At 37.9% G+C, this 18,977-nt stretch overlaps 2 protein-coding genes across 3 annotated transcripts; both read right to left on the reverse strand.

Moving 5' to 3' along the window:
• Positions 1-2,522: 2,522 nt before the first annotated feature.
• On the reverse strand, positions 2,523-10,620 carry LOC129258737 (dual specificity protein phosphatase 14-like). Of its 2 annotated transcripts, none has more exons than XM_054896966.2 (2): positions 10,472-10,620; positions 2,523-7,031 (listed from the first exon to the last, which is right to left on the reverse strand). In XM_054896966.2, the coding sequence occupies exon 2, from the start codon at positions 6,817-6,819 to the stop codon at positions 6,271-6,273; it is 549 nt and encodes a 182-aa protein (XP_054752941.2). In that variant the 5' UTR covers positions 6,820-7,031; positions 10,472-10,620; the 3' UTR covers positions 2,523-6,270. The 2 variants fall into 2 exon arrangements, with proteins under 2 accessions (XP_054752941.2, XP_054752942.2); XM_054896967.2 differs by having other exon boundaries at positions 10,460-10,620.
• Positions 10,621-14,561: 3,941 nt separating this feature from the next.
• LOC129258727 (zinc finger protein 585B-like) lies at positions 14,562-18,559 on the reverse strand. Its single transcript, XM_054896957.2, has 2 exons — positions 18,350-18,559; positions 14,562-17,243 (listed from the first exon to the last, which is right to left on the reverse strand). The coding sequence occupies exons 1-2, from the start codon at positions 18,498-18,500 to the stop codon at positions 15,157-15,159; spliced, it is 2,238 nt and encodes a 745-aa protein (XP_054752932.2). The 5' UTR covers positions 18,501-18,559; the 3' UTR covers positions 14,562-15,156.
• Between the last annotated feature and the right edge of the window lie 418 nt (positions 18,560-18,977).

An 18,977-nucleotide genomic window follows, 5' to 3' on the forward strand; every position in this document is an offset into this window, starting at 1 on the left:
TCAAAGAAAGTAAAAATTATACTTCATTTATATCAGTCTGGTTATTTTCAAACAATGCGCTTAATACATACATTGATCAAGGCGCTTTACAGATTCCCACACACAATGGGTGATTCAAGTTCGGTGTTGGCAATGGTGTTGGTGTAGGTGTTGAAATTTGGATTGCTTCCCCTTGCTCCAAAACTTATTCAGAGTTTGTAAAACTGATTCACATCACATAATTGACATCTCAACAACTAGTGAGTGACTTTTCGGGACCATCTTCATTTTATATTAGGTGTTATAATCGTGTAAAAATTGACCTAACACCAACACCAAAAGGTCAACACCGAACTTGAAATCACCCAATGTACATGTATGCACATCCTCCTCTCCCTAGGGAGTATTCCAGCCAGTCCCCAACAATGCCAGACAGGCTACAGTGACTTTCACATCCTACGGGTTACCCATTTAGCACCTACTGTAGGTGGAGAGTGGCAAAGGGTGGATTAACAAACACCTTGCGAAAAGATGCTAGGCCGAGATGGACCACACAATCCTCTCATTACAAGGCAAGGGTCAGAACCACTACACCACAGCTATTCCAGAACTATATATGTAATACATAATAAGTATGAGATCCATAGTCAGGGACCAGATTTAAAACGTGGGGGTGTTTCACAAAGATTTAAGCATGACTTAAGAGTCGCACAAAAATAAACGCGTACACGATATGGAACGCCCAGTCTTATTGATCAATACGCAATAGTGCGTGTCCTCTTGGCATGATCTGACCAATGAGGTCATGCCTTTCATAACGCATGCAAAGTCTAGGCATTAATAACTCTATGTGAAACACCCTCCAGGTACTGGAATACCTGTACCCCGTCTTACAACGAGTTGCAATTGATCCAATCAATCACAACTATGGGCGGCCAGCAACGTCAACATCTATTTATATTCATGTTTGTTCAAATTATTTTCCAACTATGATGTATACTACATGTATATTCATGCATTCATTGTTTTTCTTGAAAATTCACTGTGCTTCTCTTTGTTTACAAAGGACATTGTGCAAATTTCCTGTAGAAAAAATTATGACACTGATGGATTTCCATAGAGTTACGATTGAATGGATCAGTCATAACTCTTTGTAAGACGGGGCCCAGTAGACAAATCAATGCGATAGTCATGTAGACTCCATAATGCAGAATGGTGGCAAATCAAATGGCAGATGATTCGCAAATGATATGTTGGTATAAAGCATACTTTGAGCACATAACCCTGACATACCATTACAGGTTATTTCAGACAAGAATAAAGCACAAAAATGCACATTTTGGTAGCATCAATGAAAAACTGTACATATTGCACCACAAAAACTCTCCATTAAACTTAATACCTTTTGGAGTCAAACTTTAAAGTTTAAATAAATTAACTCACTGCAATGATGCAATCTTTTTCACAAGCTATTTAATTTAGGATGCAGACAGAGGGTATGCCCTGGCTAGGAAAACTGGTACACAAGAATCAAAACATATACCGTACTAAACTAATCTTCATAGAATCTGAAGAAATTACTATCCCTAATTTTGGTTCAAAACCCCTTGTACATGTATGTACCTGTAAAATGAGTGCCCCATTTTCCCCACAAATCCTGGACGCAGACAACTACATTCACATACACTGTCTACATATGTACATGTATGTACCTCCATGGTCATATTAAGTCAATTCATGAACAAATCGAACATACAAGACTTTTACACAATTCCACCTCTTCCTCCCATAAACAACCATCCAATATTGAATTCTATAGAACCATGCCCATTGTGTCACTTCAAGTGTCGTATATTTCAAAAGACAAATAATACAATAGATTCCAATGCATATGTAGTGGGAATTCTTCAGTTTAATTTAAATTCAAATACAGGTTTATAATATAATATAAATAGACATGGCCGTTTTTTAAATCGGGCACTTTTAATAAGGAAATGGAAGGTGGTGCACACAGGCATCTACAGTCATAAAAAAGGGCATCAATAATAAAATGTACTTAATATCTGGACTACCACAGCTCAAAGGGCATCAAGGCCTCAGTCAAAAAGGGAGCTTATTTCGGCCTAAGTCTACAAATTATGTACATGGCCATCAAGGCCATTCTGAGGTCATGATTAATTTGAGCCCTGGGGCCTGAACACAAAGCTTAGCTATGATCGTAGAAACATTTTCTACGATTGATTGCATTCACTATAATGTAGAATCAATCGTGAAATCAAGTGTATGATTAATCGTTAACCTTTGTGTTACGGGAGGCAAGTTTATGATTTTCCTTCGGAGGTCACACCCAGGCACACATCACACAATACAATAGGCTGCTGTGGAAATGCTGATCATACAAAATCATAATAATCATGCATAGATACATGAATGCACAATCAAAACAAAACTACATGTAAATAAATATTATTTCTAAAATATTCCATCTGCCTTGTCAAAATTTCTCAGCCTTGGATGAAGATCAATTTACAGAACACTTGTCACTATGTCCATGTACAACAAATTTTATTAAGCAAACTTTCAATTATCTCACTGAATATTCACGTACACGAACAGGGCAAGCACTGCTTCATAAAGCTGTCTGTAACTGTATATCAAGTTACACACAGTTTTATATACAACAGATCTGTGTGTGGACCAAACATCCAGTGGTGTGAAAATCAGAAAAATCGCCATGGAGAATTTGAACTCTACATCAAATACGAAGTAATCCTCAAAGATGCAGTGACACACATGTACATACATGGTAAATAGCATTCAGTGACATCACTACAATTGCTTGAAAAAAAATGTCTAAAATTGCCCCATCAAAGCTGTGGATCATCTTCAATCTTCATTTATATACCATGTTGATTTCGCTCACAAAATCACTCCAGTTTGAAACACATAAAATTTGAGCTCCATTAGGATACATGTACATGTACATGTGGCACAGTGCATCGCTCCAAACTGTAAAGTCTGCATGATGATCAATTCACACTTCACTGCGAATAAGGACAATTCCTGTTATGAACAATGTGGCTCTCAGATGTACATGTATGCATTTTCTCATCATATTACACTTACAATGTTTTGAACATGATGTTTCTTCACTTACAGTAAGATCGAAGTCAAGAATGTCTAATTCGCAAAGGCAAACAACATTTCAAATATCCATTCTTGAATACAGCATATTATGCATTCCTTTCTGTACATGTAGATGGTCAATTCCATTGTGACTTATGGGACATTTGATACTTTTTTCCACATAACTGAAGTGCATATCTGGAATAGTAGCTGCACAAACATGGATTTACTTTATTAAACTATAAGAAGAATGTTGAAACTTACTATATACAAAAATGTATGCTTTCAGCTTGGTTGCATAGGGTGCTAGATCTTCAGAAATGTCACTGTGACTTATGGGACGTCGATGGACCACACAAATTGAGCTCTTTTGTTCAAAGTGCCATAACTATCTCAGTTTTATGACAATGTTTTTAGATTTGGGCTTGGAGATTAACCAGTGATAGGGCTCACTAACAGTACTTGAATTGGACTTGATTCATTTCATTTGTTTCAGTAGTTGTGTACAATCGTGTGTGACTTATGGGACAAGTGAATGTGACTGATGGGACCCTATCTCATTTCATGGAATTTACATTTCCTCTCAATGACTTTTTAAGTCAAACTTAATTTCAGCATAAAAAAATATTCCCTAATTAGATGACACCTTTAATAATTCATGCCATTGTGTCAGAAATAAATTCAACAAAGGGCAGAAACATCTTTTCATGCACTTCATGTATATAAAGGGAACATTAACCCCCCCCCAAAAAAAAAGCTTCTTAACTTGTCAGCAGGCTTTAAAAACTGTAATCAAATAAGTACAAAATAATCAATAAACAATTACAATCATAAATATTTAGCAAAGAGATGAACAATGAACAATTAGAATAAGAATGTACACACTTTCCGTTGTGACTGATGGGACATAATGATAGGACATATTTGTTACAGGGACAAATAAATGTTGCTTTTCTCTATCCGTCTCGTACAGTATGGTAAGAAAGTTACCTTTTCAGTGTGTTACATATAAGCAAATTAACACATTAATACTGCCATGAAGTATATCAATATTCTCGTTAACATATTCTCTTTCGTGTCGAATGCTGATATTTTTCATTAATTGTTGATGTTTATGATAAAACAGATATCAGTGCACATGCAAATTTTTGACAAAAAACATGAAAATGTTGGCATAAATTCTTACCTTTTTTAAAAATTATTAACTGGACTGTCTAGAAAACGATTGCAATCGATTTCTACTATCTATACTTGTATAGTAAAAAGCGTATTCATTTACATGGAAGATTTTACCATTGTCTGTGCAAAAAATATGAAAATTGATTGATTTTCATGAAAATCCAAGATGGCCACCAAAAATTGCCAATTTGGAACCCCATGGAACACGGTTTGGCAAAGGGAACAAGATTCATTAACTATACACTTCAGGCAATACAAAAAAAAAGGTTAAAAATATGTCATGGGGTGCATGTGAACCCTATCACAAATTCTTTTTTGCGAGCTGCTTGGGTTGATATGTCATCTCTTTCATAGAAATTCAGAATGCCTGTAAGGACATCATCATTTATAGAGTACCGAAGCAATGACGTCAGTTGCCATGGTGTAATGGCGGCCTGGTTCTAAAAGAACCTGGGGGCCGTTTCATAAATCTGTTCGTAAGTTAGGAGCAACTTTAAGAACGACTGGTGATCCTTTCTTTATACACGCTAAAACATTGCCAATTTATGATAACATTCACCACAAGGATCACCAGTCGTTCTTAAAGTCGCTCTTAAGTTATGAATAGCTTTATGAAACGGTGCCCTGTTACGACTCTCAGAATGATGGTAACAACCAGGGACAACACACATCACCATTTTTGCAAATACAGATGTGTATAGACGATTGTGCAGCTGCGACTCAGTTTAGAACCGGCCGATTCGATGTCATGAAATCGTGATGTCACCATGTCACACTTCGGTACTCTATATGCGCATGTTCCTTACTATTGACAGGCGGCAGGAATGATTCTGAGAAAACTTGATGGCAAGCTTCTGAACAACTTTTTGGCATTTACAGGGGCTGGTAGGGAGTGCTGTATGTGCCTTTTTAACAGCTCTGTTCATGGTAGCCTTATGCATCTGAAGACTGGTGCTTTTATTTTGACAGGATCCAGAGGGTCCCTCAACTACAAAATTTGTGACTGATGGGACATTGCAATAGGTCGAGTTTCCATGGGACTATATACCAAGTTCACATCATATGTAAAACAGTGGATGCATACTTCAAGGGACAAGAAAACCAAGAGAGTGATCTGGACCTAAAAAATGAATAAAAGCTAGGGCGAAACAAACCCAATTCACCTGTATTCAGCTTTGCATTTTAGCGAGATATCTCATATTCAGTTTTCTCCTTCTTTCTGGGCTGTGCACACATTGCAAGTTTTTTTTGTTCCCATGCACTGCCTATGATATTCTGACTGTTTTTTCTGACAGTCAGCAGACTACCCTCCAGCTTTTAAGCATTCTTGTCTCTCTCTTTGCTGTCATGGACAGCTTTAAGGTGGCATGGTTTACGAACTGTATATGTGACTTATGGGACTTGTGACTTATGGGACTTAAATGTATGTCCCCCCAGTAGAGCTATTTCAAGTCCAATGCAGATGCAGCTTGATTTGTTGATGCATGCATGTACTGTAGTAGATAAAAAAGTCCAATGCTTGTCTGCAGGAGTCAATGGCAGCATATGAGGTAAACTTAATGCTCAAAACTGTGACTTATGGGACATCGAACATTCACACATTGCAATGTATTTTGTGCCTCGCCGTTTCACTGCAGCATGTAAAACAATACAGGTAATGGTAAATTACTGCTTGGAGGTCACATGGACAGTGGAATTTTTCATCAGCACCCTTTGCATGCCAGGAGCCAGAGATGGGTGAAAGTTGTACACTTTCTATGAAATCTTAGTACCAAAGTGCAACAGAGTGCACATTGTGTATTTTATGAATGAATCAGGGTATAGTAAATATAAATGTGCTTTTGTAAACCTTAAACTGTATACTTATAAACAGTATAAACAAAATTGCTCAGAAAAGAAACTTTTAAAAATGGAAAAATGCAACTTTTGGCTGGAATTGACCAGAAGCAATAATTGAAATATCATCACTTCAGTGAGGAACCCTGCTCACAAATGCACAAAATTTTTCAGCTCTTGCGCATAAACATCCGGGATGGCACCAGCATGGGTATACATCATCTTCACACTGTTCTTACCATAAAGTCGATGCTCGTACGTGATCAACTGCTTCCAGAACCCTGGATTCGGGCGTATGACCGGACGACGCGATTTCACGTGGTTGTGGGCCTGTTTGAGAGTCATGTGCTCGTATTTCATGAGATACGCCATCACGGACGATGCCGATCGACTGCGGCCAGCGTAGCAATGCACGACGGTCTTCCCGCCGCTTTTCTTCACACTGTAAATCTTGTCGGCGATCCGGTCAAAGTGCACGCCCAACTGCGCCGTGGGGATGTCGTCCACGGCAATCCGGACGAACTCGATGTCGCGCAGTTTGGGCGTCGGGGTTTGAAACGACAGCGAGATGTTGATGATGCATGTTATTCCTTTGGTGCGAAGAGCTGTTGGGCTACTGACACCGTACGCACTGGTCAGGAAAAGGCTATTGGTTATCTCATTAATGACATGGAAGTGTGCATGTCCAGCAGATGCCATGATGGCACTTCCACTGTTTCTTCACTAATTATTCAGCTTTCTAAACAAGTAAATCTATACCAGTATTGATCTGCACACCTTCAGTTCAGTCGTACATGTACACTGTTTAACCCGACTGATCTTTTCACATAGTGGGCACCTCCTAGTGACCGATGATAATCTGCATTTCAACTCAGCACCTCTCCATTTTAACATCCGTCATGGAGCCAAATCTATTAAAGCGTAATAAGGGGGGAAAAAAAAAAAGAAAAACAAATTACTTTTGACTTCATTTGAATGACTAATTTAATTCACTGAATAGCAGTACAGATCTAATCCAAAGAATAATTGCTATCGAATCATATCATGGTTCTGTGAAGATGAGATATTTTACAGTTGAATAGATTTTCTAATTGTTGAAGCATCATGGACAAAAGAAAATACCTGCTGAGTTTGTTTGAATTGTAACAAAAAGTTAACCCACATCAGGACAAAAATCTAAATGTACCTATTTTTAGATAGATTTTCACCACTCTCCTACAGCTAAAGTAGTAATTATGTTGGATAAAAGTACCATTTTGTATGCGGAGCTTCCTAATGGACTCCTCCTATAATATGGTCAAGTCCTCCTCAACAAAAAAATGACTTGAATATAAAGAGAAAAATCAAACTAGCACAATGCCAAGATAGGCCTCCTGAAAATTTCATTAAAATCAGAGGTAAAAGCAAAAAGGTTATCACATTTCAAGATTTGGCTTCTTTTTTTTTATTGTACATACATGTACATGTACATGTAGTAAGCAGTTGGGAGTCTAAACATAAAATTACGCATCATTGCTTATTAGTAAAAAAAATACTTGGTAATGATTTATAATGGAAGAAAAATCAAAAGGGCCATTTCAAGCAAGCAAATAGGGCACTTTGGTGTGATTACCATCTGACCAGTACCCAATATCTCCCGATTCCTGAGGTTCATAAATGTATGTTAGGTCTACCCTATAAACTGCGTTGACACCTATGTAAATAATGAACACACATTGCTCATTTACAACAAATGATACTTTTGTATTAAACTTGCTTCCTTTTGCCAAAGTATGGCATAGTTTTTTGGGTTTTTTTCCTATTTAAAAAAGAGTTTTTTGGAAAATCAAGTTATCCACCAAGGAAGGTAGTCACTGCTAGTGAACAGCATCCGCAAGAATATCCCGTAAAAAGCTGTTTTAGAACATGCACTCTAAACTCTAACAAAGATAGAGTTTTGTGCAGACACCACAGATTTGCACATTCTGAACAGTGATTTAATTGATTGTTAGAATAGGGGCGGGTCCACGAGGATGATTTTTTTCTCATAGTGTATATTCTTTCATAAAAGTTTCGGCTTAGCACATTCTCCAATGCAAATTGGATATAATCTTAGGAGTTGCGGATGATAATGGACATTAATTTGGTGAAGCTTTTGTAAATCAGGAAAACATGACTTTCATGTATACTAGAGTATCATCTCATTAGACTCACTTTATACCCATCATTCAAAAATGTTGCCATTGAATCCCTTTTCGGCTGTTTATTATTTGTAAAAATTTGAATCTTTAGTTGAAACATTTTTTTTATTGTTATTCTTTCTCGGTTATGTTTTTCTTTTCTTGGAATATTTATTCCATTCCACAAAATCAAGATATAAAAAACATAAATCGACAAAGTCCAATATAGAATTTTTAAAGAAAGATCAGGAGCTTAATATAAAAATGACCTTTGAATTGTCAAATTTCAATGTAAATTATTTGATATTAGAAAGAAATCTAAAAAAAAATAAATACAATCCGAATCTGGATTTGTCAAAAAACTAATGAAATTTCATCTAAATGTCTGCAACTTATTCAAGACACTTATTGCCCATGTTATTAGCTGCGACTTAGTTGATGAACATCGATGAAGACAAGTTACATCCTGATAAAAGAAAATGTGATTTGAGAAAAATCGGCCTCAGGGACCCTCGGCCTTGTGGACCTTCGGTCTGGTGAATACTCGGCCTCGTGGACTATCGTCCTCGGCCTTGTGGACTCTCGGCCTCATGGGAAGACCACTCCACCCCGTTAGAATATTTACCCTATACCAGGATATTCCCATTTTCATACAGGCCTACATGTAGTTGTAATTTCTTAATTTTTGTGTTTTTGACACACTACCGGGTATTCACATTCCCAACCTATCCATGAAAAACGCCCCTTTTTCCCCATTTTCATTCTTACCAATGCGATGCTACCAGCTTGGAATCTGACTTTTAACTGTTCAATGTCAAACTTTACCTTTTTTTTAATTGAAACGATTCTTTTTTTCTGCTTATATTATCTAAAAAAATATTTTCTTTCCAAGGAATTATTTTTTCCTACATGTAATTTTTGACGAAAAAAACACAAAATCTTTTTTTTTTAAATCAAGTGTGTTGTAATTTGTGTAAGAGGCCATATGACCATGCGTCTTGAACTCGCCCCATTTGTGGAGCGTCGCCCAAATCTAATAGTAATGACAGCACACCTATCAGTATGGTCGTATACTTTGCCTGAAAAGAAAATTTCATCATGTTCATGGAAGGAATTGAAACTTGATGTCACTGAATCTCTTTTAGCATGCTTACCTAGATCGGTATCCCTGTAATTTCTGTCTATGAGTATGAGTGACTATGTCTATACTATGGCCCGCAGCCGGGGTAAGTGAAAAAACTGTCCCCAAGTCAAGTCCGGACAATCTCAATTTATCAAGACATGATTTGTCTTAATCATTAATAATGTTAGTTTATGAGGATATCCTTGTTTTCTGAGACGATTCTTATTTTTTGGACCAGCATTTGTTGTTGTTGTTGTTGTTCGTTTTGGGCCTGTTTCACGCCCTAGTAGTCTCCTCGGTAGACACTTAGTGTTGAGAACTCAAAGGTAGAAAAACTGCTAGGTAATTGTTTTGTTGGCTAGTTTGGCTAGATGTTAGCGCTGGTGGATGAGACAAATGCTACCACCGATGCTCTAATTATAGATTGCATTTGCTTGGACCAGCAGTAGCAACGCCTACAATACATGTATCAATCATGTATTATTGTAATGTAGGCCCAACAAGGCAACTGACCATCAGATCAACCATCATCATTCAATCAGACTTAATCAGATGCAGAGTTTCACTTTCAGACATACATGTAGGCCTACTGTATGTCAATCAATAAATGTCATCAATTTCAATGAATGATTGAATCAAATCAAGTCATCAACATAGGCATAGCATTAGCAACATCATCACCCATCATCATCACAATCATGACAATGTCATCCTTAAATCTGACTCTATTATGCTTAAATTACAGGAAGGATTATTAAGGAAGGAGGTCATGTCTGTAATTTTGTAACTTGTTATTTATTGTTTAGCAAAGAACTGTATTCTCTCAGCTTCACACGTATTATCAAGCCCGGCAATTTGCCTCCTGTGCAATATGCATTAGTATATCATGGAATCGTGATATCCCTATTCGACATGTGTGCGTGAGAATCGCATGCACCGGCATGGTGACCACCCAGCAACAGATCTCGACCAGCTGAAAGTTTGAGCGAAGCTAATTCGAACACTTTCTGATGATCATTATTTAGCTTAAAAAGTTCATTTATCGTGAGACTTTTACTTCAACACCTACCAGGTATGTTACCAGTCCTGGACTCGAGTTCATCTGATCATCAAAGTATTAACGTCCGCATCAGGCGTCAAAATAGTTCAATCAATCCGTTGGTTGCGTAATGTTTACAGTCAGTCATACAATGCTAGTCACGTCAATCTACAAAAGATCGGAGCGCAAGATCGCGTTCGCGTTCGAGCTAGCGCTAGCTAGCTATAGCTAGCTAGCAAGCTGCGATTGCGAGATGCGCCGTGGATGCCGCGACGGTGTAGAACTATTAAAACCCCAATACCAAAAAAAGTTCTGCAACTCAAGTTTGTGCGGTAATACATTTCTTAATGTGTCACTCATCATCATATGTAAAAATGGTATCATTGGAAAGCATGAATATTCTTCTTTACAATCATGTGTAATGCTTATGTTATCAATATCATGGAATGCGCAGACACGATTAATATACCGGTATAATTATGCAGAATCAAAAATGATGTTGCAAGAATCCCAATTGTTTCGAGGATGGACCAAGTTTGAATGATGTTGATGCATTGATGCCTGAAAATCCACACATTTTCTATTTTTATTTGCGCAATGGATTAAATGTGTTTGGAATAATGTTGACATTGTCATTTCAAAAAAGTTTCAGGATATTGAATGTCTTTTATAGCATTCATCAACGACAATTAAAGGGGAATCCAACCCAAATAAAAACTTGTATTTATAAGAAAGAGAAAAATCAGACAAGTTGATAGGTGAAAGTTTGAACAATATTGGACAAACAACAAGAAAGTTATGAATTATTAAAAGTTGTAAATATTGGTAATCACTATACCCGTGGAGACTTCAAATTGGCCGCATATGAGATGTCATATTGATGTAAGGCAAGGACTACTCTTCTATGTACTCAATACATATTATGGCAAAAATGTCATTTTTCCCAAAAGTTTTTTTTCAAATTATTTTTTTTCTTTCATGAGGACATAAAACAATATACTAGGCCTACCTGGATTATATTTAGATTACTGCCCCAGGGGAATGGGTACTTAGGAGAAAACCACAAATCCCTGATAATAAAGTACATGGCCTATGGGAAAGTTGTCCTTGCCCCTTGTCATAATTTACTTACCCAGTTGCCAATTTGAAATCTACATACTATTAGTGATCTCAATTTTAAAGCAGCTATAACTTTCTTATTGCTTGTCCGATTTCTTTCAAACTTTCACCATTCTGTTTAGTTTATTTTTCTCCTTCCCAACACAACATTTATTTATGGCCAAGGCTGGATTCCCCTTTAAGCCCCCATCACACTTATTCAGAATCAAGCAGAATTGGCCTGAATGAAAGGAGTATTGTTTGACCACCAATTGGTCATTTAAATCTACTTCCAACATCGTTCGAGAATACCCCCTCGAATGTTTTGAACATGACCAAAACCTTCGGGACGGCCAAAAGAAATGACAAAAATATTTCGAATGCACTCAGAATATTTAGAATGCCCCTAGAATGTCCAAGAACGTAGCACGAATTATCAATCTGACTCCATTGCGGTTCATTTTGACTAGTGTATGATGATACACCTGGTCAATTTACTTAATTTCAACTCCAGTTTGATGAATTCATAAGTTCCTCCCAAAAATTTCTAGATTTTTTGAATATTTTTTCTTTCCAGCTGCTGCTCGATTCCTGCTGATTCCGAATAAGTGTGACGGGGGTATTAAGGCCGTGACCATGCACCCGTGTATGTATCATTCAAGCTGATTCAAGCTCATTTCATTCATTATAGGACAAGTCCACCCCAACAAAAAGTTAAAAAAAGAAAATTTCAACAAGCATAACACTGAAAAATCATGCAAATTCGGATGTCAAATAAGAAAGTTATGATATTTTAAAGTTTCGCTTAATTTCACAAAACAGTTATATGCACATCCTGGTCGGTATGCAAATGAGGTGACTGATCGATGACATCATCCACTCACTACTTCTTTTGCATTTTATTATATGAAATATTCTAATTTTCTCCTCATTGTCAAGTGAAACAACGATTAATTCCTCCCTGCGTGGAATGAGCATTGTTTAATACTATATGGTTCAGTCAACTTAGTCCATATTGTCAAATCTGTAAAAATGATATTGTATAATACAAACAATAAAAAAACAAAAGAAATAGTGAGTGGTAGACATCGACTGACTCATTCATTTGCATGACACTGAATTGTGCATATCACTGTCTTGTGAAAAATAAGCCAAACTTTAAAATACCGGACTTTCTTATTTTACATCAGAGTTTGATGAAATTTTCAGTGTTATGCTAGTTTGATTTTTCTCAATTTATTCAACTCAACATTTTTCGGGGTGGACTTGACTTTAAAAAAGCACCATTCACCACTGACACTTTTGGAAAACATTTACCAACACCTGTGCTGCCTGCACGGTCAGACTCTGGTTAGAAAACAATGCATTCAGCGCGTTCCACTTGACTTTCCCCTATATTCAGGAAACTGCACATTCCATGATGAAATAATCACAGCAAATGCCATGCACATCATTGTAAAGACTAATACCAGTTTCATCTTTTATACCTCAGTAACAAAAAATATATCAGCCCTCAAAATTGACTCAAACTTTTTTTGAGGGCCGCCTTAGGGCGCCTTATATGCCGGTACGGTATATAGGTCCATAATGAGAGGACCATGCATGTCCATGGCGCGCATGCAGTTAAACCGTCCCACTGATCTGAATTCTGAATATATTATTATTGTTAGAATTATTCAGATCAGTTGGTCTCACCCCACTTATTTTGGAATTGGGAAATAGACCAGTTCGTAGTTACTTCATGGACAATTTTGGTCAAATGACCTTTCATTTCTTTTTATTATGATAGGCAGACTTCAAAGCAAGATATTACGTAAGCTTAATTGCCTTACATAGCAGGATGAAGAAATTAAATAGACCAGGTGACTAGAATAGCACACCAATGAACACTTTATGAAGGTATTTGGTGCATTATTTGAATGCATATCATAGCATGTTGCACAATGCACTTGGCAAACTGTGAAATACCAGTCGTTCGTGGACGCATTGTTTTTTGTGGATGTAAATGAAAATCACTATTCAAAAGAATATATGAATAATCAAGACATCAAAGTTGGTGCTTATCTCATTAGATTTTAAACCACCATGTCACTTTAGTACAAATGACCTTCCTCTGATCATGCGCAGAAAGGAACTACGAACTGGCTCATTGTCGGTGAAAGAGGAAAAAAGATGAATATCACAAAAAAGGGACATTTTCACTAGCACGAGTTATACTACATTGGCCTACACACAGGGTAATACTTTGGGCCTGGTATAAACTCTAAAGGGGCACATACATGTATGGACATAACCCCTGCTGTACACCTCCTCCCCCCCCCCCCTCGATCCACACCTTTGTGCGACATAAGTTTGCCTCGATCAGGAATGATGACAGGTAGTAGTTTTGATGTGACATGTGAGCAGCTGCCCCATCCAAGATATGAATTCAATCTTTTGATGGTCCATATAACTTTTGTCATAGAAGTATTTATATGGAATACTTTTGTCTGATGATACATGAATGCACAAGGTAAATCCAATTTCAATTTTCTGAGAATTTTTTTTTTTAATAGAATTTGTGTCCTATACCACTGGCACAGACATCACTAAAGCAAAACTTTAAAATTCATAAACTCTCTTTATTCTTTAATGGAACCGTCATTCATGCATCTATTTCCTCAAATTTTTACTTAGATATTCATACCAACTTGTCATCAGGGTGAAATCTCCCCCCCCCCCTCCCCCAGCCCCCCATCCCTCTCCCTCCCTGTCTTATTCTCTCTCTCTCTCACATCTCTCAGAAACATCCTACACTGACACCCCCCCCCCCCCACACACACACACAAACACACATAACAATCACAAAACACAATCAAACTCTCACATACATGTACCATATGCAATGCAATTTTCTTTAACTTTCTGTCACCCCAATCCCCAGAATTGAACCTTTTTTCGGAGCTTTGCCACATTTTTTTAAATTTTCAGATGTGAGGTTTGAACAGTGCAGCGAAAATATGAATCTTACACACAATTTCAATTCAGATGACCAAATTAGATTTTAAATCACCATCACACGGTTGCTGTAAGGTGAAAAAAACCAGTACAAGAGATACCTTCTCAATCAAAGACAGCTGTAATAATGAAATTTCAAATTTGGTCTATTCATAACCTACATGTGGATCAAGTTACATTGTATAATAACAGAAAAAAATAAAAGAATGAGATCAGTGAAAGCTTGAGAACAATTGGACAAATAATAATAAAGTTCTAAGTATTTGAATGTCAAAAGTAGTACAACTGTGACATGAAACAAATTGGATGCATTGCAAATGGGAGGAAATCCACATTTAATAGTGATGTAAACATTCAAATGCTCATAACTCTCTTAATATTGGTTCAATTTTTCTCGAAGTTTCATTGATTAATTTGTTTTGCTTTCCTGTTTTCACACAAGCTAAGGGTTTCAGTCTCCACTAATTAATGAGGTTCAATGTGCCATATCTAAAAATAAGCCTTCGCTGCATAGAGTGGCACTCGTGACGAGGTACAAGTACAACTTTACAAAAAGGAAATACTATTTCAGATGCTGCATTTCAGCAAGACATGCTCTACTAGACATGTCACTGAAAACTTCATATTTCATCAGAATGTTTAACAGTCACTTGCAAGAGAGATGATGTCTTGGAATCGAACACAAGTTCCTCATTTTGATCACAGAAGATTGGAGTACCATGCTCATCTGTGGTTATCACAATATGCTGTTTGCTGAGCTGCGTGACAGGTATCTGATCGAACTGCTCAGCAGAAGGCATCTCCTTGGCATCCACTGCAATGAACTTATCAGCTTCAGCGTTAGACTCTTTACCATGCACCGTTTTAAGGTGGCGACGGACATGATGCCGCTTCCGGAAGCGACGTTTGCACTCCAGGCAGATGAATTCTCCAGGGGAATTATGTGCCTCGATGTGTCCTTTGCAGAGAGCCTCACTGGTGAAACGCCACGTACAGCCCTCGACAGTACAGGCAAATGGTCGGGCATCAGAATGCACCATCATGTGGCGCTTGAGGGCAGTTTTGCTCTTGAGCACTGTTCCGCATACGTGGCAAAGGATAAAGTTGTTTGGGTGCAACTGCTGATGATCAAAGATATCCATGCGCACATCGGACGTGAAGTCACATAGATCACAGCTAAAGGTTTTGGTCCTGTGAGATTTCCGGTGCTGGCTGAGATGGTAAGATGCCCGGAACGCTTTCCCACATACCTCACACAGATGATTCCTGGAGCGGCTGTGGACTCCAAGGATATGTGTCCTCAAGGCACTTTTTCGACACAGGATTTTGCCACACTCTGGACATAAACTGGGCACCCGATTCTCAACGTACCTCTTCTTCTTTTCTACAGTGCCTCCTTTCTTGATACATGCATGGCGTCTCTTCCCTTCTACAACATCAGATCTGAAAGATCTTTTTCTGCTTCCACCCGACAAATGCTTTTGCTGAAGATTTCTCTTATGGTACTCGGAGAGCATCATTACTTCTTCTCCTGTGACGTTTTCTGGAAAGACCCGATCAACAGGCACTTCCCTGGAAAACTGTAGCATTGTGTACTCCATCGCTAATATCTTCTCGTGAATCTTTTTCATATGATTGACAAGTCCTGCTTCACTATCTAGAAAGTCACAGTGGAGACATATAAATACTTGCATACCAATATCTGTTACCATGTTGGAGTTAGCAATATGAATCTGTCGATGTCGGAGTCCAGATATAAACCGGAAGTCTCCTTCCTCATACTCTGGCATTACCTCAAGTGCTTCCCCATCTGAAAGTGGAGCCTCTTCTTCATGATCATCATCACCATCACTGAGATTACCTTCAAACTTATCTCCTGTCTCAAGGTGTATCTGCTCCATGAAAGTATTGCTATCATCATTCTCCTCTAAATGATCAGAGTGTATAGAATCTAGAGTAGTATCACCCTGTAACTTGCTGAAAGGACTCAACCTCCCTTGTAGACAATCTTCTGATACTTCTGTATTCTGTACATCATATTCTTCCTCTTCATCCACCTCTGTTTTAGCTTCCACCACATCAGTGTGAGGTTTGGAAGCTGCATTGTCCAACAACCCAGTATCCATACAAGAACTCCCAGAGCCACTGTCTTCCAAATCAACATCATTATTTTCCTTGTCGCTCATATCAAGATCTCCGACATCTGGACGTACAGACAAGTCTTTCGCATCAGCCATCTTTTCACTTTTTATTCTAAAAACATCAGTACAGTCTTCTTTATCCCATTCCTCGCAGGTTCTTTTGATCTCTGCCTCGCTACCAAAGACACCACCCTTCAAAGCATTTCCAGCGTCCCCTTCAGCCATATCTGGTGTCTCTGTTCCTCCAACAGTGTGTTCCGTCTCTACTTCCCCCATCTCCATCTCCTCAATTGCTTCACCTTTTTCCGTTTTCATCTCACTAGCTCCGCCATCCCTGGTCAAGCCTTCTTTCTCCTCAACATCTGTCTCTCTCCAGTCACCATTCTCTGCCCGTGAGTATGAATGATCAACATGCATTTTCTGGTCCCTGTCTGAACTGTCCAGCAGCGCAGAAGTTTCTCTAGGTTCTTCAATGTTGTGAAAGTTACTATAGTGGTCAACCAGGTGGACGTTTCCTTTGAAGGACTGTCTGCAAAGGAGACATTGGACCTCCTCTTGGATTTCATCTGCAGATAAACAACGTGTGAAAAAATTTAATATAAAAGTCACTTCCATGTAAATTTGATGTTTATATTTAAGCCTAAGGGATATGTGGTATTTACCTACCAGATACAATGTACATCACGGAAATAACTAAAGCATCCCAGAATCAATAACGGAAACCAACCATTCCTAAAACAATGTCAACTAAAAGAGATATTTCAAATTTAGTAGTAAGAATCATTGGACGGAGTTGGACTGATATTCTATCGATCAGGAAAATGAGGGGTAGGAGTTTTTTTTTATTAACTTCTGATAATTTCCAGAAAACATTAAAGCTCAAATCCATTTATATCACTCTATTGCCTGGAGGAGGTTCAATAATTATCATAAATGATTCGTTATAATGAACTTGTTCATTGAATATTGGGTCAAATTGAATGGAAGAAATGATTTTCTTTCTCCTAGATATTTGCTGCACCAGCTGAATTCAAACTCTTTTGATCCCCTGCTTGAACCTATTACCACATTCTACCAAAGATGATAGAAGTGATTTACATGAATGATGAAATTCCTTGGGTGGTATTCGGAAAACCTTTCAGACATTTTCATGGCTTTCATTATAATCTGTGACTTACCATCCCAAAACAAACAATAAATCACCCAATGTTGAGATTTCTATTGAGCTGGAGAACACACACCTTAAGCTTTAAAACGATATATAACTTTTCAAAATTGATCAACTTGATTGAATGCAAAAGACATTTAGTGAGAGTTTTACAAAAAACAAAAAGAAAAAACAAGGTTTGAAGTTTTGAGTTCACTCAAGAATGAGATGTGTATACTGTGCAATTTCAGTAAAATTCTCAAGCAGTCCGTAAAACTTGTGTCAAAGAAATATAATTACCTTTTCAGCTACATGTATTTTTCTACGTTTTACTTTTTGGGGAACAAATTACTATTTTGGCTATCTACTGAGAACCCTCCCTTGGGCCTAGCAACTTACTGTTTGTTTGGGGTGGCATGTTACAATTGTTGGGCCTGCTAAGTTGCTAACCCCCCCCCCCCTCCTTGATCTGCACCTGCAGTCCCTTCCAAATCAGTTATTTTGTTGTATCTTAATGAAACTTACGTTGTGAGTGATGCCTGATAAACTCCAGGACACTGACAAACCAGAGATTGCAAGGGACACAGAGCACAATCCTGTGAGGATCATGCTTCACCTGGTTTCCATCATCACTGAGTCTTGTTCCCATGGTGACCATTTCCTTCCTTTCCTCCATTGCAATATGACAGGGAGATGGTTGAATCCGGATCTAAGGACTGTTAACAAGAAATAAAGCATCAACAAAATATGTTTAGAGTGAAGAAGAATATATGGAATACTTCGTCTATTTAGCCCCAACAAATTCAGAACGTGGGGTCTAAGTGTATGATCTCAGGATTTCAATTATCCCATTGTGAACTGGAATCCTGGGTCCTTTTACAAAGCCTACATGGTAACTGCAGGATTAACAGGTTACCAGAAGACAGACTTTCACGACTATGCAAAAGTATTTGGGAGTAGAATTTTTAATATCAGCCGGGACTTTGAAAGTGGAACGTACCAATAAGTATATTGAATCTACTTGTAGAGTAAGACTAAAATGAAGAATGAAAACAAAACCAAGTCCAAGCCAAGCAAACCCTCAATTCATGGTAAGCCAGGAGTACTCTCCCAAAAAGTGTTCACGCTGTCCTGGAGAAAAAGTAATTCGTTA

The sequence above is a fragment of the Lytechinus pictus genome, chromosome 4 (genome assembly GCF_037042905.1).
Source record: "Lytechinus pictus isolate F3 Inbred chromosome 4, Lp3.0, whole genome shotgun sequence".
NCBI classification, from domain to species: domain Eukaryota; kingdom Metazoa; phylum Echinodermata; class Echinoidea; order Temnopleuroida; family Toxopneustidae; genus Lytechinus; species Lytechinus pictus.

What these genes read in the sequence shown, in the direction of transcription:
- LOC129258737 (XM_054896966.2), bottom strand. Translation starts at nt 6,819, where the DNA reads ATGGCATCTGCTGGACATGCACACTTCCATGTCATTAATGAGATAACC.
- LOC129258727 (XM_054896957.2), bottom strand. Translation starts at nt 18,500, where the DNA reads ATGGAGGAAAGGAAGGAAATGGTCACCATGGGAACAAGACTCAGTGAT. An exon ending in TATCAGGCATCACTCACAAC is followed by an intron (nt 17,244 to 18,349) that starts GTAAGTTTCATT and finishes GTTTATCTGCAG; the next exon opens with ATGAAATCCAAGAGGAGGTC.